The sequence below is a fragment of the Thermobia domestica genome, chromosome 13, assembly GCF_964235325.1.
Source record: "Thermobia domestica chromosome 13, izTheDome1.hap1.1, whole genome shotgun sequence".
In the NCBI taxonomy this organism is placed as follows: Eukaryota; Metazoa; Arthropoda; class Insecta; order Zygentoma; family Lepismatidae; genus Thermobia; species Thermobia domestica.
The window spans coordinates 137,483,988-137,510,884 of NC_137466.1; the positions used below are offsets into that span (position 1 = coordinate 137,483,988).

Genomic DNA, 26,897 nt, shown 5'->3' on the forward strand with positions numbered 1-26,897 from the left:
TTGTATATAAGTTATTAGGACATAAAATTGAATGTAATTTATACGAAAAACCCTTTTATGCATTGCAAGACCTGTAACGTCCAAATATTCACCACAAACTTATAGTTGTATCGACATAAACAAACAAACAAAATAAAAAAAAGTGTGGAGCAGGAAACCACTTTACACAAAAGTCAAAAGAGGTTATTGAATGCATACGAACTGGTCGAGCGGTTTGGGTGACTAGTCTGTCAATCAGAAGTTTATGTGTTCAAACCCTGTAGAAAAAATTCGTTTTTTTTTCTTAAAAGTGTGTTCCTATTTTCATCAGAGGACTGAGAACATTTCTTTGAATAAATCTTTGGAAACTACTTTTCTCTCAAATTCGATTAGAAGCGAACATTATATGAATTGCAAATCTAACATCCACAGCTGAGAACAAAATATTAAGTATGTTCAATATGTCATTATTATCATTTGATTTGTAGTGAAAAACTAATTATAAGCATTGACAATTTCAGAAGATTCTCCCCCGGTAATGGTCAAGATATGAATGAGAAAAAACTGATAAAACATTATTAGTCCATTTGAGCATGATCGAAGATAACTTATGGCCACGAAGGGGAAATTTATGTCGACAGGATCTCAAATTCTCCGACAGGTCATGCCCTGAAATCTTCACTGTTTGAAAGGTATCCTTAACAAATAGAATATTATATTTATTTCTCCTTCTACGTTTTGAAATGGAAAAATCATAATTTTAAATAGAATTATAATACGATAAGCATAAAGATTTATACAACTAATGAAGTAAATATCCTTGTGTAAGTTATCGATTTCTATTCGGATTAAAACTCGAATATTCGTTTGCATCACACTTTAAAGTAAATCCTCTCTATATATAGTTCCTACTGGAAAGCATGTTTAACTCCAATTACTTAATCAATATTTTTAATAATATATTTTTATTGTAATACTCTTACTATTCAATGTTGTATGCACTTAATTTCCCAAAGCAAAACCTCACAAATGTATAATTGACTAGTAAATATTATCAAATAAATTATCATTTAGTTTACGTAAACATTGCATCCCCTGATTTGAAACTTCGTATTTTAAATAATAATAATAATAATAATAATAATAATAATAATAATAATAATAATAATAATAATAGTAGTAGTAGTAGTAGTAGTAAAATCATAGCCATATCTTTATCAGAATTTCAGGCTTAGTCAATAAATGAATTCAACATAGTCTCTATTCGAAGCTCTATTTAATCGAATCAGATAGAAATACGAAGAGGAACTTCGAGAACAGGTAAAAAAAATGTTACTTTGGTGGGTTTGAAAGTAACTTTTAAGAGTTTTTTTTTTTTTTTAAATTACAGACAAATGCCTTGGACACTATTTTCTTTTCTTTAAGTTAACTGATTCACCGAACGTATCTGACATGAGTAACTTGTCTCTATTTTCTACTCGGTTATACACGTTTTACAATCTTTTCCATTAACCTTGAACGACAAGAACACGAACACAAAAACATCCACGTAGGTATGACAGTTAAAATTCCTAACTTCCCCCACGGGGAATCGAACCCGGAACCACATACACCTGAGGCATACGTGCTAGCCACTAGACCAGCGGGAAGAACAAATAAAATGTATTTTGTAGTGTCTGAAGTTTATAGCTATTTCACCCTGTTGTAGTATGTCTATTAATTTTTTAATGTTTACCGTATTCGTTACTTTGAGGAATGATATATATTATTGATATAGGTTTTATTACATATTCGGCCATAAATATTATATAAATTATCAGAATTATTCATGATCTTCCATGGAAATTCACTGGTGCATGCGCAGTAGAAACAGAAGAACACAATTTTCTGATGTTAGTCAGAACGCAAATTTCTAACAGGCTGTCTGAATTCCTTGGTGGAAAGCAGTAGTTCCCAACCTAGGGACCTGCAGCTTCCTCCTGAGTAAGCATGAAGAGCGAGTAAGGTGGCGAAAGCTACTGGCATAAAAGAATTGTGCAATAAGTAAATAAAGCACTACTTATTATGACTTTCAAATTCAGCTTGACAATTTTATAATTGCCGTTTTACAAAAACATCATATTGCACTAGGAGGGTATGCAAAAGTTTTGCTGGAAATAAATATAAATTCCTGGGATGATGATGATGATGATGATGACTATTATTATTATTATTATTATTATTATTATTATTATTATTATTATTATTATTATTATTATTATTATTATTATTATTATTATTGGTCTCCTACTTCTTGGCCAAGATGTGAAATATTCACTACCTTCTTCATACCGCTAAATCAATTTCTTCACTGTTTTCTCGTCACAGCTCATACCTCTAGCTATCTGAATGGCAATTTGTCTAATTGTTGCTCGACCTATGATTTTCCCTCGCATAGTAACAGATAGTTTTCTACAGCTTTTAGAGCGAGGTATTTTGACAACCTGTAGAAATTTGCATTGTGATTCGTATTAGCAATGACAGTAAAGTGGATATTTCTGTTCCTACTGTGCATCATCAGTATCATTATATCAGAAGTATTCCGCCATTACCAGCGGGTCACTTACCGCAGCTGAGAAGCTGCCATGCTTCACGATCTTCTGTTAACCTCTCCATCTTCACATACGATTTTTCTGTTTTGATATCGCCAATAGCCTAATTCTGTTTCTATATAGTCTAATTCGTCCTCTCCCTCTCTTCCCTGCCACCATACCCCTCAAAATACTATTTCCTCCATCCTAAAGGCTCTTTTCGCCATTTCTATCCTTGCTTTTATTTCACGTTCGCATGTCAAATCATCACTAGTAATAGTACTCAGATATCGAAAACTAATCACTTGTTGTTTTTTCCCGCTCCTACTTCTATATTTCACACCGATCGCTTCGTTTCAATCACCATGGATTTTGTCTTTCTAACATTTATTTTCATCCCATATTCTTCACAAGCCTTTCTCAAGTTTTCTACATCTTATTAATTTTCTTTTTAGATTCTACAACAACAACCATATCAACCCCAAACCGTATACACCTCACCATTCTATCTTCTACGGAAATTCCATCTTCATTATGTAGACTCGTTTTCGTTATCTCTTCTAAATAGTTATTAAATAAAATATAATCGGCGGAATATAGCCCTATAATCTCTGTTGAACTCATCTTCCAATTACACTGTCTGTCTACTGCGCATGCACCAGTGAATTTCCATGGAAGATCATGAATAATTCTGATAATTTATATAATATTTATGGCCGAATATGTAATAAAACCTATATCAATAATATATATCATTCCTCAAAGTAACGAATACGGTAAACATTAAAAAATCAATAAACATACTACAACAGGGTGAAATAGCTATAAACTTCAGACACTACAAAATACATTTTATTTGCTCTTCCCGCTGGTCTAGTGGCTAGCACGTGTGCCTCAGGTGTATGTGGTCCCGGGTTCGATTCCCCGTGGGGGAGGTTAGGAGTTTTAACTGTCATACCTATGTGGATGTTTTTGTGTTCGTGTTCTTGTCGTTCAAGGTTAATGGAAAAGATTGTAAAACGTGTATAACCGAGTAGAATATAGAGACAAGTTACTCATATGTCAGATACGTTCGGTGAATCAGTTAACTTAAAGAAAAGAAAAAAGTGTCCAAGGCATTTGTCTGCAATTTGCAAAAAAAAAAAAAAAAAAAAAAAAACTAACTCTTAAAAGTTACATCCAAACCCACCAAAGTAACATTTTTCTTTTATCTGTTCTCGAAGTTCCTCTTCGTATTTCTATCTGATTCGATTAAATAGAGCTTCGAATAGAGACTATGTTGAATTCATTTATTGACTAAGCCTGAAATTCTGATAAAGATATGGCTATGATTTTATTACTACTACTACTACTACTATTATTATTATTATTATTATTATTATTATTATTATTATTATTATTATTATTATTACTATTATTATTATTATTATTATTATTATTATTATTATTATTATTATTATTATTATTATTATTATTATTATTATTTAAAATACGAAGTTTCAAATCAGGCGATGCAATGTTTACGTAAACTAAATGATAATTTATTTGATAATATTTACTAGTCAATTATACATTTGTGAGGTTTTGCTTTGGGAAATTAAGTGCATACAACATTGAATAGTAAGAGTATTACAATAAAAATATATTATTAAAAATATTGATTAAGTAATTGGAGTTAAACATGCTTTCCAGTAGGAACTATATATAGAGAGGATTTACTTTAAAGTGTGATGCAAACGAATATTCGAGTTTTAATCCGAATAGAAATCGATAACTTACACAAGGATATTTACTTCATTAGTTGTATAAATCTTTATGCTTATCGTATTATAATTCTATTTAAAATTATGATTTTTCCATTTCAAAACGTAGAAGGAGAAATAAATATAATATTCTATTTGTTAAGGAAACCTTTCAAACAATGATAATTTCAGGTCATGACCCGTCGGAGAATTTGAGACCCTGTCGACATAAATTTCCCCTTCGTGGCCATAAGTTATTTTCGATCATGCTCAAAGTAGACTAATAATGTTTTATCAGTTTTTTCTCATTCATATCTTGACCATTACCGGGGAGAATCTTCTGAAATCGTCAATGCTTATAATTACTTTTTAATTACAAATCAAATGATAATAATGACATATTGAACATACTTAATATTTTGTTCTCAGCTGTGGATTTTAGATTAGCAATTCATATAATGTTCGCTTCTAATCGAATTTGAGAGAAAAGTAATTTCCAAAGATTTATTCAAAGAAATGTTCTCAGTCCTCTGATGAAAATAGGAACACACTTTTAAGAAAACACAAAACGAATATTTTCTACAGGGTTTGAACACATAAACTTCTGATTGACAGACTAGTCACCCAAACCGCTCGACCAGTTCGTATGTCTTCAGTGACCTCTTTTGACTTTTGTGTTGTAAAGTGGTTTCCTGCTCCACACTTTTTTGTTTTGTTTATGTCGATACAACTATAAGTTTGTGGTGAATATTTGGACGTTACAGATCTTGCAATGCATAAAAGGGTTTTTCGTATAAATTACATTCAATTTTATGTCCTAATAACTTTTATACAACAGGTTGAATCTGTGAAATGATTGGGGTTGGAGTGATCGTAAATATTTTCATAGTTAGGAGCCTGGATATGCAAACCCGCTCAGCGTGGGGATTTACTTCTGTGAAATTTGGTACAATACGCGCATTTGAAATAAGAAAATTTGAAATATACATGAAAAATTGCATAAAATATACGTGGAAAATGAACATGAAGATGACAAAGATTGAATTGCTCTGGTCTTATTTTGATTTCTTGATTATGACAGCAATATCTTTATTTTCAAATTATTATTATTATTATTATTATTATTAGTATTATTATTATTATTATTATTATTATTATTATTATTATTATTATTATTTCGAAGAATCCAGTAATGATCCACTTTAAAAATAAAAGTGTAATTAAGTATGTATGCTTTTATGGTTCTTCATTCCACAAGATGAGAAGTGTAAAGAACTTCATGGATATTATTCTCATAATCTTTCCGTTATTTCAGTTTGCATGTAAGCAATGAATAAATACTAATTAAAAAATACACTCCTGGAATATAAACTCACATTGTAGTTAAAACACAATTCCTTTAAAAGATCTGGAACTTAGTACGTTCTCAACTACGCTACAACTCTTCGTATTAATAGTTTGCAAGTAACGGTATAAAACTATATGCTAACGCACTTAACTTTGGAACTACATACAAAATTTTAAACCTTTCAATACCAGCTGGGTCCAATGGACCCACGGTGATTTTTTTGGCTTTTTTCTATTCAATAATATGCACTTTTCGAAGAGAGTAGAAATTAAACAGTAAATTACTTCCGTCTTACTTTTTATTAACTAGAACATCAATGGAATACATTTACCTTTAATTTTTTCTTCTCTTTTTAAAAGAAATATAAAGTATCTTTATTTACGAAGTAACAAATACTAAGATACATAATATTGAAATGCAGACGTCAAAAATGTTTTCCCGTGTAACAAATAATAAAATTATATAGAATTTCCCAAAAGAGTTTTCACAAACTCGAGGTACTTCTTTCATTTTAGGAACAAATGAAAGTCACATGGACTCATGTCTGGTAAATACAGTGTGTGCTCTAGAACCTCCCATCCTATCGTGCAAACAGTTTCGTCACAGGAACTGGATTGTGACAACGGACGTTTTTATGTAAAACAATGAATGGATCCGTTGTGAAGTTGGGTCGTTTCCTGCGCAATGCAGGACGAAGATGTTGTTCCAGAAACCTGCAGTGATACACTGCATTTACGGTCTGGTTCGGAGGGACTGCATGCAGTAATATGACACCACGTACATCGTATGCCACCATCAGCATCACCTTCACATTCCCTCTAGGTTACACTTACATTCATGCTGACACAGCTACTTGGGTGAGGAAATGATGGGTGGATCATTCATTGGATAGGCGCTTAAGTTCTGGCTCATAAGAGCGCGTCTATATTTTGTCAATTTCGATTATTTCGATTATCTTCTCCCGGAACACACGACTTTCCAGTCTGTTATGTGCCAAATGATCATAGGCGAGGACGTATCTGTGCTATTTTTGAACGCATCTAACGTGGTACGTTACCCACCGGGAAGCAATTTTTCTGTTACCGAGAACATTGTGCAAAACATTCAATACTGTAGTGTAGAATGTTCCTACCTCGTTAACCAATTCCCTGCCAGTCCACCTCCTGTCGACATGCAGCAAAGATTGAATCAAATCAATGACTCTGTTTCCGACCCCATGTCGATTTCCATCTGGTTCTTGTCCACGTCCTGCACGAAACGCTGCAACCCAAAGTATCGCAATCCGATACCGCAATGTGTCATTACCGCTTGCTTCACGCAGTTCAGAGTGACATTCCCTGGCATTTTTTCCGACAGGTCACCTGGATCTTTATCCATGTACGTTGTTCTAACTTGGAGAACATCTCCTTTAGAGCGGTGTGATTTGACAACTTACATTCAACACACCCCACTACTATCACTACAACACCTTTGTTAGCGCCACCACTCTTGTTGTATAACTCCACACACCCTCTACATGTGTGGCCAACAGCAGTACAAACAAAAATCCTTGAGCGGGGATAAAACAATGTTGCCATGTATTTCTTTCCTGCTCTAGTATTTAATTCTAGTTTAACCCTGGTAGCTAAGAGAACATCAAAATGCTAATGCTGCCAATCGACAATGCACAATTTCAACCTAAGCTCACATAGGACAAATATGTTTGCACTCAATAAAGGTTCAGGGTTCAATGGATCCGCTTGGGACTTAATGCTATAAATTAGTAAACCTACCACATGACTTACAGAAATAAAATAACACCTAAGTAATTTAAAATAAGAATGCAAAGAGGAACAAGTCAGAGAATATCAATACCTGGAAACGCACAGTATCATTATAATCACTGACAAAAGAATTCGTATGGGCCCAATGGACACTCCTGTTAGTCGTAGGGTTAAAATCGTGGCTTTTAAGATACGTTCATCCTAAAGTTAAAGGGGTGACATATGATGTTATTGGACAGGGCGGTAAATTTCCTAGGGCCGGCTCTGGCTACATACATATTGATAATAGTGGTGGGCACAAAAAACGGTTTTCGGGTTTGTAGGAAAGCTAAAACCGGTTTCTGAATACTTTCAAAAAAGTTTTATTTAAGTTTTAAAATGATGGTTTCTATCAAAAACCGTTTTCAGTTTTTTATCAAATCGATTTCCATTTTGAAACCTAACTGGTTTTGCAGAAAGCCGACATGTCGGATAATTATAAAATAACTGTTTTTGATTTCCTAATTAATTAATAATGAAGATATACCAGAAAGAGTATATGAAGTTTTAGTTTTCTTTCTGTGCCTCAGCTTGGTTTATCGGGCTAGATTATGAAAATATATGATAATATGAACGTTAATGGTTAAATAGAACCGTTAAACAAAAGCTTCTACATTTAGTTAGTCTTTACATGGATTACCTTGGGACATAAAAGTTGTAATGTTTCTACAAAAAGAAAAACTACTTGAATGGTTGTGAAAATCAGATTTATAACGTTAGAAACAACTGAGTCCGTACCTGACAAGGTACCGGCTACCTAGTAATTGTATATGTCCCATCTGGATGGACTTTCGCATAAACAGAGGTTCTTCCGATCATATACATGGGTTACTCTTAAATCGAGAATAAAGTAAACATATTTATGTACATGTTGTTTAAACTTATTAGTTTAATTAATTGCCGTAATAATAAATATATATTTAAATATATAAAAAACATATTTATAAACAACAATCCGAGTAGATCGAAGTACATCAGCAGCTCATTGTATAAATGAATATATAATAGAAAGCAAAACAAATCGTACTTCCGTTTCGCGTCTGGCTATCATTGATTCAATAGAAATAGTTATCAACCGATGTAATTATCTTGAATACGTTTCACCATACATGTAACAAATATGTCATATGACTAGCAGATTTTCCCATAGCGGAAAAAATAGCCCTTCATTGATTTTAGCCAATCATGATGCTCCCTCAGTATTAGGGATACCTAGGTCGATGTGAGCTTCTGATACACAATAGTGGGTCCGATAATTTTCATGATGTTCTTCCGCTTATTTCCATATTCTTATTCAAATGAAAACAACTCTGAAACTCATAATACAACATATTGAGATATAACTATATAGAACTGACGCAAAAATGTTATCGAAAAAAAAAAAGCTTCTTTAGTAAATAACAGAAAAAGCTGTATTTCTAGAAGTGGTTTACAACTATTATTGAAAAATAAAAAAAATAATAATTCATGAATTATTACAAACTATCTATAAATTATATCAATCTTTTATATACAATTTAACATACAGAAATTTTAAGTTTGAAGTTGGTTGCCTTCACTTCTGCTTGTGATCTTTAACCAAAGTCCATTCTTTGACTCTAAAAGAAACGAATCTTCTTTAAAAGTAATTGGAATTTCTGTTTTGTCTGACACATGAAATTCGTATTTGGATAATAAAGAAACAAGACCGACTTTCACTTGCATCAAACCAAATCTCATACCTGAAAGAGAAATAAATAAATACTTTCATAAAATTTAAACAAGCTTTGGCAAAGATATTTGTCGTAATAATGTTCATTTTTATGTTTTACATATTGTAGTGAACTGCGGGTATCAGCAGCATTTTTCGCAGAAGCGGGCAAAATTTGTTGCCCTTATTATTATCATTATAAAAATAGTTTATGGTATTCTGGCATATTTGACTAAGCTAGGCTTGCAAAAGGGAAAGAAATCTCAGTGGCTTCTTTGTATGGTATCATCCCGCTGCTTACGACATAATTTTCAGTAAAGAAGACAAATTCTTCTGTATTTTGCTGACAACAGAAGTTGGACCCGAGAAAAAAAAGAATTAAATTAAAGAAATGTTGCTTGTGGCCGGAAATTTTGATTAATTTGAAATACAGGGAAAAGCCATGGTGGTCCCTCTTGCCCCTCTTGTGAACGTTTCTAAGTATAGGTCATAACTATTGTATTACATGAAGTCATAAAAGAAAGGTCGTAATAAATTAATTGTTTTTAATATTAGGAAAGAGAGAAAGAAATATATATTGAAGTATGAGATTAGAATTGTTTTAAGCATTAATTTAACATCAACCCCTTCATTAACTGACACTACTTGTAGTCTAAAGAATAAGAATACAAAAGAAATCTGAAAGTACGGTAGATACAGAATGGTGTAGAAATGATTCCTTTAGTTATTACGAGTATTGATGTAGGAAAAACATAAGCAAGAACATTAAAAATTACGATTTGATTGGAAGTGGGTCGTTAGTGACAGAGCGGAAGTCACTATCCTCTTTCCATTCAACTCACAGCAAAGTTATTATATGTTAACTGTAATCTAATATTTAAGTCGTAACAATAGCAATTGCGCATTATTATATCTATCTCATTTTTACAATATGAAGGTCTAAAATATGCCGACCACTCTTACAGTGCTGGAAATTGGTATAAAGGCAGAGGGATATTTGAAAATAGAAGAAGACAAGAATGCCGAGGATGGATAAAGATGATATATTTACAAAGTAAAATTGTAGACTGCACAAAATCAAAGGCATATCGTTTGCTAATACGTCACTGGCACGCGTAGTTTACACAAAAATATAAATTAGACCATTTTCGGGTGGAAATTAGTATAAAGGCACCCATTGTCTTTGGCAAAAAATAAAAATACAGTGTACGGTACAGAAAGGAAAATAGATGTTCAGTACTTGATTCACCCTCCTTTCTTCTGAATGAGTTGGAATATACGCTTTGGCATTGTGTTTATGAGATATGTTAGTTGTTGCAGTGGAATAGCTGACCACTCTTCTTGTATCGCGTTTTTCAACTCAGCAACCGTCCCAAATTGCCGACCATTGCGATAAACATTGCGCGCAAGGATTCCCCAGAGGTTTCTATCGGGTTAAGATCCGGGCTTCTCGCTGGCCACTCCATAACCTTGATGCCCTTACCTTCAAACCACAGTCAGGTTGCTGCTACCCTGTGGATAGCAGCGTTGTCCTGCTGGAAAATCAGGTTCTGATCGTCTAACTCCTCATACATCCGCACCAATTCTATTTCTAACATCTCTATGTACGTAGATGAATTCATTTTGGTGTTGAGCCAAGCAAGGTTGGATGTACAGTACCTTTAACACAAAACGCTGCCCAAATCATAACACTTCCTCCGCCAAAATTTCTTCTCATTTGCACTTGCTCCTCTTTCCTAAGGTCATGCCAATTGTATTGAAAACCATCCGAACCATCTAAATTGAACTTCTTCTCATCACTAAACACAACGTGATTCCATTCGGATATCCACGACATATATGTTTCAAACTGGAGTCGCGCCTGCTTGTGCGTCGCACTAAGGGGTGGTGGGTACACTTCCGTTTCTTGAATATAAGATGCGGATCTTGATTAAAAATTTGATGCACTCTTCTGGATGTGACAGGTAAGTTGCAAGCAGCAACAATTTGGGAAGATGGCATATTTCCGGCCCTTGCCTTGCGCACAATTAATCGTTTCGCAGCCTCCGAAAGTTTTCTTGTTCTACCATACTTCCCGTTCTTTCCGTATTGTGAGCCCAATCGAATGTAATTATCAATTACACAACTTGAACGATTTAGCTGTTTTGCAATTTGCCGATTTGACAGGCCCATGTCCTTGTGCGCACAGACAAGTGCTTGTTCCTCACTCGACAACAATTTTCCACGCTGCATGGCCCACACAACAGCTCAAAGACGTTCGCACCCGCACTTCTCTTATCGCACTATATCAGCTGATTCTCAAAGTGGCATCAGGAGTAATTCTGAACGTGTAGAGGGCGCCAAACAACAAGTAACCCTGGGTGCTTTATACCAATTTCTACCCGACAATCGTCTCATTTCGCTTTTTGTGTAAACTATGCGTGTCAGTGACATATTAGCAAACGATATACTTTTCATTATGTACAGTCTACAATGTTACTTTGTAAATGTATCATATTTATCCATCATCGGCATCCTTGCCTCCTTCTATTATCAAATGTCCCTCTGCCTTTATACCAATTTCCAGCACTGTATTTTCTGTGCATTGGTCACTTGTCTCAGTTCGCCAGTCTATGTTGGTACTTTTGTGCAACGTTAATACCAACTAACCATCACCAAGCAATCAACAAACTGTGATAGTAGAATATAGTGATGAGGGTATATTATCTTATAGTATTTATTAAATATACTATGTAAAACATCCTTATATCCATGTCATAATATATCTTATACAACAAATGCTACATTATACATCAATTAATCTTGCCATATCTCACTGCAACACATCAAAATTGCTGGGGAAGGGAATAGCGTAAAAGTTATTATTTAGGCCTATTGCGTTCATAGGAATGAAAAGGCAATAACTATATAAAAAATACTACAAACTGCCGATTGATCACTCAGAGAACTTATGAACTCAGTTTATCACAATTTTTGTAAATACTAAGTAACTTGATAGAAACTCAAGCTTTATTAACATATTTGAAATAATTACTATCTAGTAGTAAATCACAGCTTTTAGTTTTTATTAACTAAAATGAAATTGAGACTAAAGCTTGTTTTGAATAGATATACTATTAATTAGGTATTTTGTACCCTTTTAAAATAATAAATGATGATATTGATTCCAAGGCTGACAATTGTTTTTGAGTAGATACTTCTTTCGAAACAACTTTTAATATTATATTAAGTTTTTCGAAACATTTGAGATGAGATGAGATTATTCACCAACTGTCTTGACTCGTCTCGTGTCTCGAGTCGAAACAGACATTTGTCTCAACTAATCTCGAATTCCACAAAATGAGTTTTCGAGACAAGTCTCGCCGAGATTCAAAACATTTTGAGACTACATACATTGCAAATTGCTGAAATATTCATTTTTGACTGGCGAAGGTCCGACTTATTTTTTACGTCGATAAAGATAGTTCACCGTGTACGAAATAACTTTTTTTAAATATTTTATTTTAAAATTTTGATGTGAGGATTTATCTCTTAAAGTTTGTCGGTTTAGTTCGTTAACACCCCACACAGTTACACGAAGTTGTCCTCAAGATAGGATTTTCTGTTGTTACAAAATATCAAGTAACTAAGCGATAACTTCTAGTAACGTTATACTAACTCTGTAGTAGCCTCTTTATGGCCGAGTGGCTGAAGCTTTTGTTTGCAGTGTGTGTAGTTCTGGGTTCGATTACAGAGAGCAGCTATTTGAAAACAAACCTGAGTAATGGTTCGGTTTCAATTTAATACCCTCACAGTATTCCGTCTTATATAGCATTGCTATTCAAAAGGAACGTTAAATTCCAAGCAACTACAATGTTTTAAAAATGAACCAAAATGTCAAATTGATCGACCTTACAATAATAGCCAGTAATCTTAAACTTACCTATGCAATTTCGAGGTCCATCTCCGAAAGGTAAATATACATAATTGGGTCGATCATTATTAGTATTCTTACTGAATCTTTCCGGATCATATTTCTCAGGTTCTGGAAAATATTGTGGATCATGATGGAGTGCAAACGCTGGTATATGCACATTAATTCCTGCTTCTATGACAGTATCTGTACCAGGTATCTTATAGTTCTTCGTACATAGACGACTTATAATAGCTGCAGGTGGGTACTTTCTAAGTGTTTCTGCTCGGGAAGAAATAGGAGCATCAATCAAATTGTGCAGGTAATATATATTACAATCAATAAACTAGGTTATATAAATACTTGCATTATTCATCGTATTATCACTCGCATTCACCTATTGTACTGTACACAAAAACACTTACAGCAGTTTGCTATGGTCATAGAAAGATAAACACTCTTGTTTTAATACGTGAAGGCCACAAAATGCATAGAATTTCTTATTTCGAATGTACTATACTAACAAACCTTGATTTAAGAGACCGATGAGCAATACTCTTTAGCAACAATTACTCCTGGATCCTTACTTTCTAGTAAGATGTTCTGGCAAATTACGCTCTTTTGTTTGTTCTCTTTGTAAGAGAAGCATTTAAGGGGCACCTAATGTATTTTAGGCTATTTATTATATACTTGGGTATTAAGCTGTAGTAGGTCTTTCTGTTCAAATAGTAACTTGAAAATTTTATTCCAACACTTATTTGATAATACCAAATGGCTCGACCGTATTTTCTCTACTAGCGAATCTTCTTACTCAAGTTTTATATTAGGGAAATTATTTTTCAAATAAATTATTAGTAATAATTATTTATTAAAATCGTCTTTTACTCTTTACCACATATCACTATAGATAAGCTCAATTTAATCTTACTTTTCATCAATACAATTTGTGAAAGCGCAACTAAAAGCTTTCTTTGCTTTCGCGGAAAACTAGACATGCTTAGGAATTGAATATCCAGAGCCATTCCAGTATCAAAATTAAGGGGAATATTTCTTGCAACAGAACTGCTTTTAAGTCACGAGTTGCAAGAATTCTGGCCTGTCCGTCGCAAGGAGACCAACTTAACTTCAATCGGTCCCTCCTAACACAGACGGCTTGCGATAAGTTATTTTACCACCATCTTTTATACACTTTCGGCCCTGGAAAAATTGTTAAGAAATTCTGTACATAGCAACAAAAAAGCAATGAAGCTAATATTAGCTGAGAGGGAAAAGAATTGTGAACTGAACAAAAGAACAGATAAATTATTAGTAGCCTCTAAGCAGGTTAAAAGAAGTAAAAAAAACAACTTAAATCTCAGCTAACTTATAGAATTGAATTCATATATTGAATACTAATTCGGGTTAGTCTCTAAATACATTATATTATACACTATAAGTATGAAATTTTTTAAACTAAATAGATGAATACCACACCTTAAAATTATATACCAGGCCTGATTTTGACATATTATAATTAAAACATAATATAGACACAGTATGAAGTTAAAATTTAAACTAATTAATTAGATAGACACTATTTATAAGTAAAGTCATAAATGACACCTTATATATATGAATTCTATTTATTGTATGGTAGATTAATAAAAATATAATCTTTAAAGTAAAGCTCTAATCAAATTGAGCAACACACATGTACAATGATAGTAATAAAATTCACCATAGTTACCTGAAACAACTTTATCCAGTAACTCCATTTTGTGAACTGCTTCATAGGTTATTTTACCACCATCTTGTGCTAAAGTTTCATCAATTTCATTTCTTAATTTCTTTTGTAAGTCTTGGTTTATTGCAAGTTCATACAAAGTAAAGCTAATGGTTGAGGAAGACGTCTCAAAGCCAGCAGTAAAGAATATCATCACTTGAGCAGCCAAATCATCCAGGGATAATACTGATCAATGAAATATGAACAGTAAATTATTGATTTAATTCACGTTGAACATATTGATCTTTATATTAACAAGTAGTATGTGCGAAAAAATATTATAGGAAGGATGCTACAACGATGGATAGAAAACTTCCAAACGAGTTACCTGGTAGTGATAAGAAAATACATACTTATTATTTGCTGATGAATATAGTAATTGTAGTGCTGATGGCAATAAGGCTGATATTGATAATGTGGACAAAATATCAACAACGTTATGATATTATGAGTTTGAAAATTTTTACAAATAAAAATTCAAATTTGTATGTGTAATGAAACAGAACATTTGAATAGATATTGGAAACTGATATTTAATTGAAACTTAAAATGATTAAGTAATTTCGCTGATGTTTAAAGTTTATGTTGTTCATGCTAATGATTTATGTATATTTCAGAATATTCTTACAAGGTACATTCGCGAAGTGTCCCCTCGGGATTCCTGTAAAATTGATTCAAATTCTAAGTCTCCTGCAGTATAAGATGTATTGTGGTAATTTTAGCTGCCCATACTGGTAATTTGCATATTTATGGGCCTTCATATATCCGGAATTCAATCATACGCTACTATAATGCTTGGACACAAAATGGTTTTTAGTTTCTTTAGATGTAACTGGATGTAACTGGATGTTTCTTTAAATGAATGTGGCATATGCAAAACAAATTAGATCAAGTACTGCTTCTCTGACACAAGTTACCCACCCCGAACACAATCTTGGATCAGCCCTATTCGATTCAACTTTCAGTTTTTCAAATGGGAATAGGTGCAAGTGATACCTATTCATGTAAAAAATTTTCGGAAATTCATTGGTATAGTGAGTTTTCCCGTAGCTTGTACCGTTTGCAAGATATTGCATGTTAAATGTCAGGCACTTTACGGATATTGAACCAAATAGAAAGCTGTGCAGGGTCCCGTTTGTATATGTAATCTTTTACGTGATTTATTGTTGACAAAATATTCTCTGAACGTGCATACATACAGACACACAGACGTCAATACGGGAATGGTAGGTCTTCACCCAAATCTGGTCTATCTGGATTTACATTAGGTATTTTGACCTTAAAACAATACTTCCTTGTTATAGTATAACATAGGAGTCATAATAATCACTCACAGAAATGTAATAAGATTATGACACCAATGTTGTAAAGAGTTTGTTTATAACTACAGTATTTTTCCAGTTAGAAATTGCTTTGATTTGTCAATCTTGAAAACGTAAGCGAAACTAGTATTACTCTGCAATGTCTATTAGAGAAGTGCCTGGCGGGTTTTTACATGCAATACCTTCCAAAGGGTACAAACTACGTTAAAATTCATTACGCCAGTGAATTTCCGAGAAAATTGTGCATGAGTTTGATGTATCACTTACACCTATTCCTATTTGAAGGAAGGAAAGTTGAATCTAATATGGCGCATCTAAGATGGCGAATGGGATGGGTAACGTGTCAGAGAAGCAGTACTTGATCCAATTTGTTTTCCTTATGCCCACATTCATGTCCAGTTACAGATAAAGAATCTAAAAACAATTTTGTGTCCGAGAGTTATAGTAGTGTATGATTGAGTACCGGGCACATGATGGCCCATACATATGCCAATTACCGGTATGATCCGTTAAAATTAGTACAATACACATTGGGCCGCGGAGAACTTCTCATTTTAATCAATTTTACACGAATTCCGAGGGTATACTTTGCGAATATATTTTGTTAGAATTATTTAAAATAATACCTTAAAAGTACACATTTTTACATAAATTGTTAAGAAAAATTTATTTTCTCAAAGTGATAACTTTAGGGTTCTTGCTACTAGGGAAGTGTTTGTAATCTGATGTTGTTGATTATTCGTAACGATAAAAGGTGATAGTTCAGATGTGTTATACTTTTTGAAACATAACCAAGAAAGAAAGTAAAAAGATCATTGGCGAGAATTAAGTCACAACTTCCTTTAAGTTATTACATTAATAAAATGTGTTGTATCAATTAAAGAAAATATTAAATAATAAATAAATAAATAATACATCTTACCTTCCGTCTTGCTGTCATTTTTAGATGTTACACAGTCAGTCATGTTTTTCTCGTTCATTTCTCCATTTCGACTATCATCTTCCAGACGACCCTTATTTTTCAACTGAAGTAACAAATCCATAAAATCATTTCTTTTAATATTATTCTTCTCCCTATATTCAAACGTATCTTTAACTAAAGACTTCAACCATTTTTCAACGTCAGGTTCCGTAATCGGAATTTTTAAAGCCTTGGCCAGTTTGGGTATAAATAAAACCACAGTCAGTCGTAATATGCGAAAGAATCCAGAAGCATTTAATATCTTAAGGCCCATTTTCCGAAATTCTGAATTAGGATCATTTAGGGTATTTAATTGTATGCCAAAAGCACAAGAGGCTATGACATCAGTTGAAAATCTTGCTATAATCTCTTTAAATTCAAGTATTTCCTTCTTTGTGGCAGATTTTTCAAGATAACTGCTTAGTACATCAGCACATTCTACCACCAAAGGAAACATTTGTTTCATTCTACCCGAAGTAAATGTTGGTGAAAGCTTTGTCCGCAAATGCTTCCATTTATCACCTCGGACAACGAATAAGTTTCTGCCTTCTATAGGATCAATATTTTCATCTATATCAAAATTTCTGTCCCGAAAGTGATCAAAGTCTTTGATTAGAATTGATTTGATCAGTTCTGGATCCCTCACAATTACTGATGGGTTAAACAGTTCAAATATTCCTCCGAATCGTTCCCCTTTCAGTTCATTATAGAATTCTTGATAGATAAATGCTTCGACTTTTGTCCTCCGGATTGACTCTTTCAGATTTCCGAAAAATAGATGAGGTTTAATGAACCGGACATCTCTCTTTTCCCAGTAGCTGTATTTGGAGATGAGGTACATATAGATAAATCCTATTAGGCCCACAACAATGGCTATGGCGGTGACAATCCATTCTAATGAGAAGTTCATTACTGAATTTTGTAGTTTAAATTACATTCACCTTCTAATATTGTATATGCTCACCGAAGTTCTGAAAGTTAATTTCACAAAATAATTTCATTAGTTCACTTTTAGTATATAAAAAAAAGATTGAACATGTAAATGTTACCAAAATGTTAAGACATTATTTATATAAAGTAAAAAATGTACTTAAAAATAATTGAAAGATATAGATACGTTGTAGGTAATATTGCCATGATAGAAATAGAAATAATATTGTTTTGCTGTAGTATTCTAAGATGCATTGGCAGTGAACTTTAGAGAAGCTAAGACTGTTACTGATTTTACACGTGCTGATAGATTTGCAGCTAGCATAGAATTATTTTATATGAATCTATAAGAGTCCTAAAACCTAATAGAAAAACAGCTGCATAATTAGGAGTGAGTTTAAAGACATTCAACAACTTTAGTGATATACACTATACCATACATTCAACTAGATGGGAGATTCGCTTCGTTTTGCCTCTCATATGATACACTATTTGGGTGAATAATTTTTCACATGGGATCCATTTTCATTTCTTCGTTCGGAATGTCTTCAACTTTGAAACCATGAGAATTGCAGACACGCGTATATGTGTATGTACACAAACTTTTGAAAGAAAATTCGGAACATTCCAAAGGCAGATCATCCACATGCAATTTTGTTACTTCGGAAACAGCTACAAAGATATATATGTACGTCAATAAAGCACAGTTGAGGTCTAATGTTGAATAGCTGTAAGTCATCGCCAAAATTTTAAGATAAAATTCTAAAGGTACTCCTAATCCATATTTCAATATTATAGATAAACATCAAATAATAGGAATAGTTACAAACATGAATTAAGCTGTTATAAAATGAAAACGCCGAGGAAGGAACAGTTCGTGTTCAGAGAGGTAAGGGCACAAGAGATGCAGTTGGATTATTAAGAGTGATCGATGAAAGGTGTGTAGAAAAAAACGAAACAGTTGTATGTGGTATTTAATGATCTAGAAAATGCTTTTGACCTCGAAAATTGGGAATTGTTGTTGGAAGTTCTAAAGAATGGAATGGAAAGATCGAAGACTCATAAGAATCTTATATATAAACCAACAAATAGGTGTTAGTAAGAGAGAAAATGACAGAGGGGAGTGCAATTGAAAGAGGAGTTCGATAGGGATACTGTCTCTCGCCTACATTATTTAATATCTATCTAGAAGAGATAGTGAAAAAGAGCCTACAAAATAAAGGCGGCATTGAGTAGGATGTACAATAATTAGGTGTATACGGTTTGCAGATGATATGGGGCTTGTTGCAGAATCTGAAGAGATAATCAATAAAATGTTAGAAAACTTGAGAAAGGGTTGTGAAGAATATGGGATAAAAATAAATGTTAGAAAGACAAAAGTCATGATGTTGGAACGAAGTGATCGGTGTCAAACATAGAACTAGGAACGGAGAAAATAAAACAGGTGACTGGTTTTCGATACCGGGAGGCAGTATTATTAGTGATAATATGAAGTGTAAACGTGAAATAAAAGCAAGGATACGAATAGCAAAATAAGCCTTTAGGAGGAAGAAAATATTATTTTGTGTAATCAGAGTTGAGGAAAAGATTCATAAATTGCTTCGTGTGGAGTATTATGCTGTATGGATCAGAAACATGTACATTACGCAACAATGATGAAAAACGACTGGAAGCTTTCGAAGTGTGGGTGTGGAGAAGAATGGAGAGAATTAACTGGGTCGAGCAGAAAACGAATAAGAGGGCGTTAGAAACGGTGAGAAGAAAAAAATTAGATTATTAAGAAGAGGAAGATAAACTAGTTGGGACATTGGCTAAGAAGGAACTGTATAGTGACAGACGTTTCAGAGGGTATGGTGGCAAAAAAGAGAGGGAAAAGGCGAAGAAGACTACAATTAATAGGCGATATTAAAAAGAAAAAATCGTACGAGAAGACGGAGAGATTAGCGGAAGATCGTGGAGCATGGAAGCTTCTTAGCTGCAGCAAGTGACCTGTCAATGACAGAATACCTGTGATGATCTTGACAGAACGGTTCTCTCTTAATGTGATATGTGGTTGATGTTTAACCCTTAATTGTTAACATAGGGTGCTGGAGATCCGTAGCTTATATATTTTAAGTATTTCTGCCTTATTAACTATCCAGCATCACTGCATTATTCTATATCGTATATTAATAATTAATATAGTACTAGTAGTATAGTAAGTTAATTTGTTTGATCCTCTTTTTGATATTTCCTGATCAAGATACCATGTCTTGAATATTTCAAATATAATTTCATTAGGATTAGGATTAGAAATTAGATTTCTAGGCTTTCCGCATCTATGACTATGTTAACCTGTTATATATTAGAGATGACGTTCCTCAGCAATCACACTACCTTGGAAATTGGTGAGGAAGAAAGGAATGGGGAAGGAAGAAAATGACTTGGGATCATTATGATAGGTATCATCCGGACGTTTCCCTACTGTAAATGAAACGTAAGAAATCTTCACCCAGGATGGCTGGCCTAAAAAAAGCTTTTACATTTTTTCAAGCGAGTGTCCCGCCGGGAATCGAACCAGAGACTGCTCACACCAAAAAGTAAAGCGTTAGGGACTACGTTGCACGTTGCCAAAAAAAATATAATATCCTGTTTATTCGTCTTCCCATACTGAAAAATAATACAATGATTTTTGAACACAGGCTATAAAGAAAGACTTGACAAAACAGTTTTGGGCTCAGTAACATCTTTCATATTCTAACAAGTTTTACAGATTTTGCTCGATTGAACTTTGACGATCCTTCACAAGGAAGAAGGAAAAAACATACAACTTCTCTTTCCTGTGATCTCACGTATAGTCTGATGTTATCTGTGAGCACAATACTTTAACACACACAGATATGTACACAACATGCAATGAATAAAATTATAAATTTGATGAGAAAACTGAGGAAGAGGAGGAGTAACTGATGTTCGTTAGAATGACGTTAGCAGTCTCATCTATACTCCCCACGAATATAAGGATGTTTCGTCATCTCTTGGTCTTTCTGGATCACCAGGTCTTCCGCCGGGTCACTCCGGGTTATAGGTCTATCTGGATCAGACGTGGTTATTCCGAGCCATGGGTATATCCGGGTCAAGATCTGATCATTCCGGGTCATAGGTCTGTCCGAGTCATCGGATCAAACCGGGTCATTCTGGATCATGAGACTGTATGAGTAATCGAGTCTGGTGAGTCATGAGTCTGCCTCTGGGTCTTCCGACTTACGGATCAAGAACTTCATGACCTATTGCATCACTGCTGCGTACATGTTATTAGTTGGCTACCTGAGGATCAGTTCTTGGATGAAAAAGCTCTAGGAAAGTTAATGGATGATGTTTTGGACAAAGAAAGTGATGCTAATTTTTCATCTGGATCTGAGAAGATTACTATTCTACAGGAACAAGTGTAGAACAAGTGTGTTAAGAGAAGATACATCATCTGTCCTACAAAAAATATGGCAAAGTTCTATCAACTGTCATCACTGTGGAAAAGATGTGTATTTCAGCAGTGACAGAATATTGTCAGCCATTCTATTGGAGGACTATTGAATGTTGTCTATATTACGGTTGATAATTCAATATTATTTTGAGAAGCGTTTATATTATGATTTCATGTTCATTACGAAGGTTTTGTGTTTCAGGATGGAAACAGCAATATCACACATACGTGTGTCTTACTATCATCGGTTCTATTTTGTGATTGCCAAACACCTATACATATTGTCATTATAACTTCACTACTGCTTTTATGTTATAACTTCAATGTGCAAGAAATCCTTAAACTCCAAAAAGTTTTAGTGATTAGTTCCTCATCAAACGTTTTACATCGAATAAATAAGCTTTAAATTTTTCTAAGTGTTTGCAAGCGAATAATGCGTGGGGTCTATTGGATTCCCATGTTCACACTTTTGTAAATATTCCACCTCAGTGATGAAAAGTAAAGTAACAAATATCTTCTCGTAAATCCTACTTTTCCTATTAGATGCCTTTGTGGTTCTCAATAACATAAACAAATTCACTACTAACTACACACTTTATTAATGCAGATGAAACAGAAATGATGAGACAAGACTTCAACGTTTTATGAAAAACATTTGAAATTAAAACGGTTCAATGGACTTTCAAGATACAACATCCCTTACTTTTCAGCAACTAAATACTTCACTAGCAAACACAAGTGCCTTTTAGAAATACCCGCTTTTCTGTATTCCTACCTTTTCATAATTGGTTTAAGTTTTAGAAAGAAGCTTATAAATGACAAATGCTCATAATTGTTTCATAGAATTGGCTCAGAATAATGTCACCAACGAGACCTCGTGTCGTAAATTTTGTAGAAGTATATTGTTGTCTCGTCTAGATTCTTGAAATGCTTTCTTCGTGTTATCCCAAATTTCTTTATCGTCTCTTTTTGTGAAATTATGTACAAAAGTAATGCTCTGCTTTTCTATTAATTTCATGCATAATCCTTCCGCATCACGAGAGGTCCATGATTGATGTGATATAATAACATTTAAACCACATTCATTATTGGAGTTATAGAGTATATTGTGTAATGACTTGCGTATCTTTAAAGGTTGATAAATGCTCTTCATTATATTTGTACTGTATAATCACTTTATCAATTCATTGGTTTTATACTATGAATCATGTAACACAAAACAGTATTTGACGTCTAATATTTGGGTGTACTAACGTTGCTCAATAGACTCATGCAATTTTTCGTCTCGTCTCGTCTTGAATTTAAAACGGTACTTCTCGTATCGACTCTAGTCTCATTTTCGACACGAGAGACGAGGTAACACGAGAAATTTCTCATCTCGTGGACAACACTAGTGCAGAAATATTATTTTTTGCTGTAGGCTCCTCTTTTCTGTTAAAATGGCAAAAGAAAAGGAGTCCTCAACTAGGAACTTTTAAAAGTAAATATGTACAGCATTCGGCTAAAATTTGAATTGGAAAATAAGCGTTGTATAAAGTTAAGTTAAGTTGGATCACCATCTGAAAGTCAGTACATATTTTAGCTCATTCTCTTAACTACTGCGCAATGAAACGTTACATATTATAAATATTGTACTATAAGATAAAGTTATGTTTCAGCTACAACACAAGACACTGGTTCATTTGGTTGTGTCTTCTGATATTGAAAAAGGTAACAAATAAAAGAAAATATTTGTTTCATTTCAAAATAAGCACACAAGATGGCGCTTGCTACTAGATCTTACTAGAAGTGCTCAATTTTATGAAATGTTTATTTAAATGTGTAAAGTACCTTAAAAGTAACGATCTTATTACGAAATAGACATATTGTTTGACCATTTTTCGTGGCATGTTTCACATTTTATTTAAATATTAATTTACATTAAAGGAAATAGATTTTAAGAAGAAACTTGCGCAGAACATCATAATGCGTTGTTGCCAAATTTGTACGTTTAATTCCTGAATTCTAGCGTTGGAGTTCGAGAAGCGGAACAGCTGTGAATTGCGGTAAGAGTCGAAAATTAACTTCTCTAGTAAATATCCAAGCAGAGTTCCATGATTACTTCCTTTACTATCTGGCATAAGTAAACTCTCAGCACTACCTAGCAATGCCGCACTGTTCAAACAGCGTTTAGCATAGCACGGAAAACACCTAATGATCCACCTTAATGTCGTATTGTCATAAATATAAGGGTTCACTTCATTAACTTCAGTTTCCTTTCTATTGACAATATTAAGAATACATACAGCACTTAATAAAAATTTCCACACATTGTAAAAAAAAATCATTGTGTTATTTCAACGACATGTTTATGTGTTAACACGATTGTGTTAAAATATAACACAAACAGATCGTTAGAACAACTCACTCTCCATTTGGAGTTGTGTGTGTTAAATGCTGGTAGTTGAAATGACACACAACCTGTATGTTAACTTAACACAAGTGTAGAATCTTCGGTGTTGTTTTCTGCATGATTGCCAAATATGTTGGGCATTTAATTATAAAGGCTTTTGAATTGAAGCTACAGAAAAACACAGTAGAAAGAAATACTTAAACAAATCCAGGTATACGCAAAATTTCAACATGCAAACCGCGCTTGTGTTTTCAATTGTTTTACATAATGTTTCTGAAGAAATATGTCAACAGCGAGAAACAACATCATATTACTGTGTCACTTCTACACTGCACTAGAGCTTACCAGTCAACACCAGGGACTGTGCTTCTAAAATGGCGGAAAACAAGTAGAATCACGATTAAGAGGCAAACATATTATAAGGATATAGCTAAGAGTTTCCTATTATTCTTGGTGAAGGTTTTGTTTCGCACCATCAGGAAATACTTAACAATAAATGTTGGGGTGTACGATAAAAATTGTTATGAAGGTTTTCTATATAAAGTGCTCTGTAGTTTACTATTCTTATTTTAAAATTAGAATCTTCGGTAAGCGTAAGCACGCACACCACATGGTTTTCTAACACACAAAAATGGTTACATCAACACCATACACTGAGTTATTTCAATACCGAAATAGGTGTCGTAGTAACACGGAAGCGGAGTCGAACTAACATCAAAAACGGTGTTAATCTGGTGGTCTGATTTTGAATTTTAACACAGGAAATGTTGAATTAACACCAAAACGGTGTTACTTACACGGCTTTGACCTTGAATTATGACATAGATTGTGTGTTGAAATAAGAAAATGCTGTTGAAGTAATACAGGGACTATGTTATATTGATACTTGACATTGTGTAATATTAACAGAAAATAATTAAGACACTACACACTGTGTTACTTTCTTCGTGTTAGTGCAATACCGCCAAAGTAACACTCAACACTTTTCTCCACACTACCGACCCTAACATAGTGTCGAATCAAAACCGAAAATACTAACATAGATCTGAATTTAACACCGCTCAGTACCGGTTGTGTGTTAAAGACGTAACACACTCCTCTGATAAACATCAATACCGCGGGGTCTGTATTGAACTAACACCATATAGTGGTAGTCACGCTGGAACCACTGCCCTGTGTTAAAATTGAGTTGAATTAACACAACCATTTTTACTGTGCATGGACACACTCAAAACTAGCTACCACCTTAGACAATCTTTAGAGCGACAAGGCTAGTTTTGGATTGCATCATCATACTTATTTGTGAATTCCAAAACTAGTTATTATTCCAGTTCATGCAAAATAGTAAATACATAATCTATAATAATAATAATAATAATAATAATAATAATAATAATAATAATAATAATAATAATAATAATTATTATTATTATTATTATTATTATTATTATTATCATTATTATTATTATTATTATTTCCTGCGCTGTCTAAACGCTGCAACTGCTGAGAAAAAAAAAACAGGAAGAGAATTTGAACCGCCGATAGGATACAATTTCCTATGTGAAATCTTATGATTAATTAAATAAACCATTTAGTTATGATTTTCTTGTCACCCAGTTCATCTGAATAAAAACTAATACCTAATATGCGAAAATATCTGAACTAAGGAAGTATATTTCTCCAATAACATATAATGAAAGAGTTAAGACACTTGTATATCCTATTACACACTCACAAATGTTGTAAGTGCCATGATTGAACTCATTTCTATCTGCGACATTTTAATTTAACATTATTTTCACGTGTCTATGAAAAGTTGAGTCATGTAAAAATATCATAACAAAAGATGCATATTCTTCAATAATGAAAATTATTAATGAACGAGGTATAGCGCTTGTATATTGTATAAAATAAAACATGCTCACAAATGTTGCAAGTGCAATAGTTGAATTCATTTCTGTTTATGCTCAGATTATAATTTATTTTTACGTGTCTATGAAACAGTTGTGTCATATCAGATGCGTTGATTAAATGGAGAATGCGTTGAAGAATATCTGATATAAATAGTTTCACGTTTTCATTTGGATATAGTATGTTAGGATTAAAACGTTTATATAGGCTATGTACTGCATATTTCAGACTCATAAAACCCTTTCCCAGCAGCCTACAATGATGCCTCAGCTATGAGATATTTTTCATTTATAAGTTATTCATTTTAAGGAAATTAACGCTTTAGTCTACAAAAATTCTATAAACCTATACAAGTATTTCACTGTTAAATGTATTACTTACTCTAACAAATAATACTATATCAAAAGTACTGCTAGAAGTATTAACTTAATTTTCAATGCACAACATAAATAACCCTGAATTTTATCATGCTTAATATACATAAACTAAGGACTCTATTGTTTTACTAATATTTATATACTCACTATTGTTTATTTTGGTAAAAGCTTATAGATGTTGTCTTTCTGTAGCATTCTCAGCATCGGACAAGTAGCACAAGTATCTTACCAAGAAATCTACATCCTACAGAACAACAAATATTCTACTAATGTTGTATAAACACATTCTATATCTTATCTACCGTGTGTTTGGCTCGAGTCAAAATCTGTCTGAAGCCAGTATTTTGATATTTTCCCCTTTGACCCTGTTCTTGATATCTTTGTAGATTATACTATAAAATTTAATGAGCTGGGTTTATTACATTCTTTTCTCTCGGCGATTTTACATAAGAAAAGATAAAACGACATTCAAAACTTTAGTTTTCAAGCACGTGTTCTACAGACGATAAATGAGATATCTTAAATCTTTGAAAATGACGTTAACAACTAACGGCGTAAAAGATAAGAAATTCTTTGAAGTCCTGTAAGTAACTTTTTTTGTATATTTTTATTAATAAATGATTTATCGGTGTTCTTGTCATTTTTCAGCTTACAGACATCTGTTTAAAACTCAATAATTAGTTAAAATTGACATTTTTTTGCATTTAAATATAACGGTAATTTACTATACAGTAGGAAAATAATAATACAAACTAATAT

The 26,897-nt window shown here is 33.3% G+C and overlaps 1 protein-coding gene across 1 annotated transcript in view; it reads right to left on the minus strand.

Annotated features, from left to right (window-relative positions):
* Positions 1-26,453, minus strand: part of LOC145667769 (uncharacterized) — a 78,684-nt gene extending 52,231 nt beyond the window's left edge. Inside the window, exons 1-5 of the mRNA XM_081735209.1 lie at positions 26,286-26,453; positions 17,030-18,039; positions 14,750-14,971; positions 13,054-13,305; positions 8,978-9,162 (exon numbers count right to left, since the gene is read on the minus strand). Coding sequence (XP_081591335.1) covers positions 8,978-9,162; positions 13,054-13,305; positions 14,750-14,971; positions 17,030-17,978 — 1,608 coding nt within the window. The 5' untranslated portion in view covers positions 17,979-18,039; positions 26,286-26,453. The remainder of the gene's footprint in view (positions 1-8,977; positions 9,163-13,053; positions 13,306-14,749; positions 14,972-17,029; positions 18,040-26,285) is intronic.
* Positions 26,454-26,897: the final 444 nt, after the last annotated feature.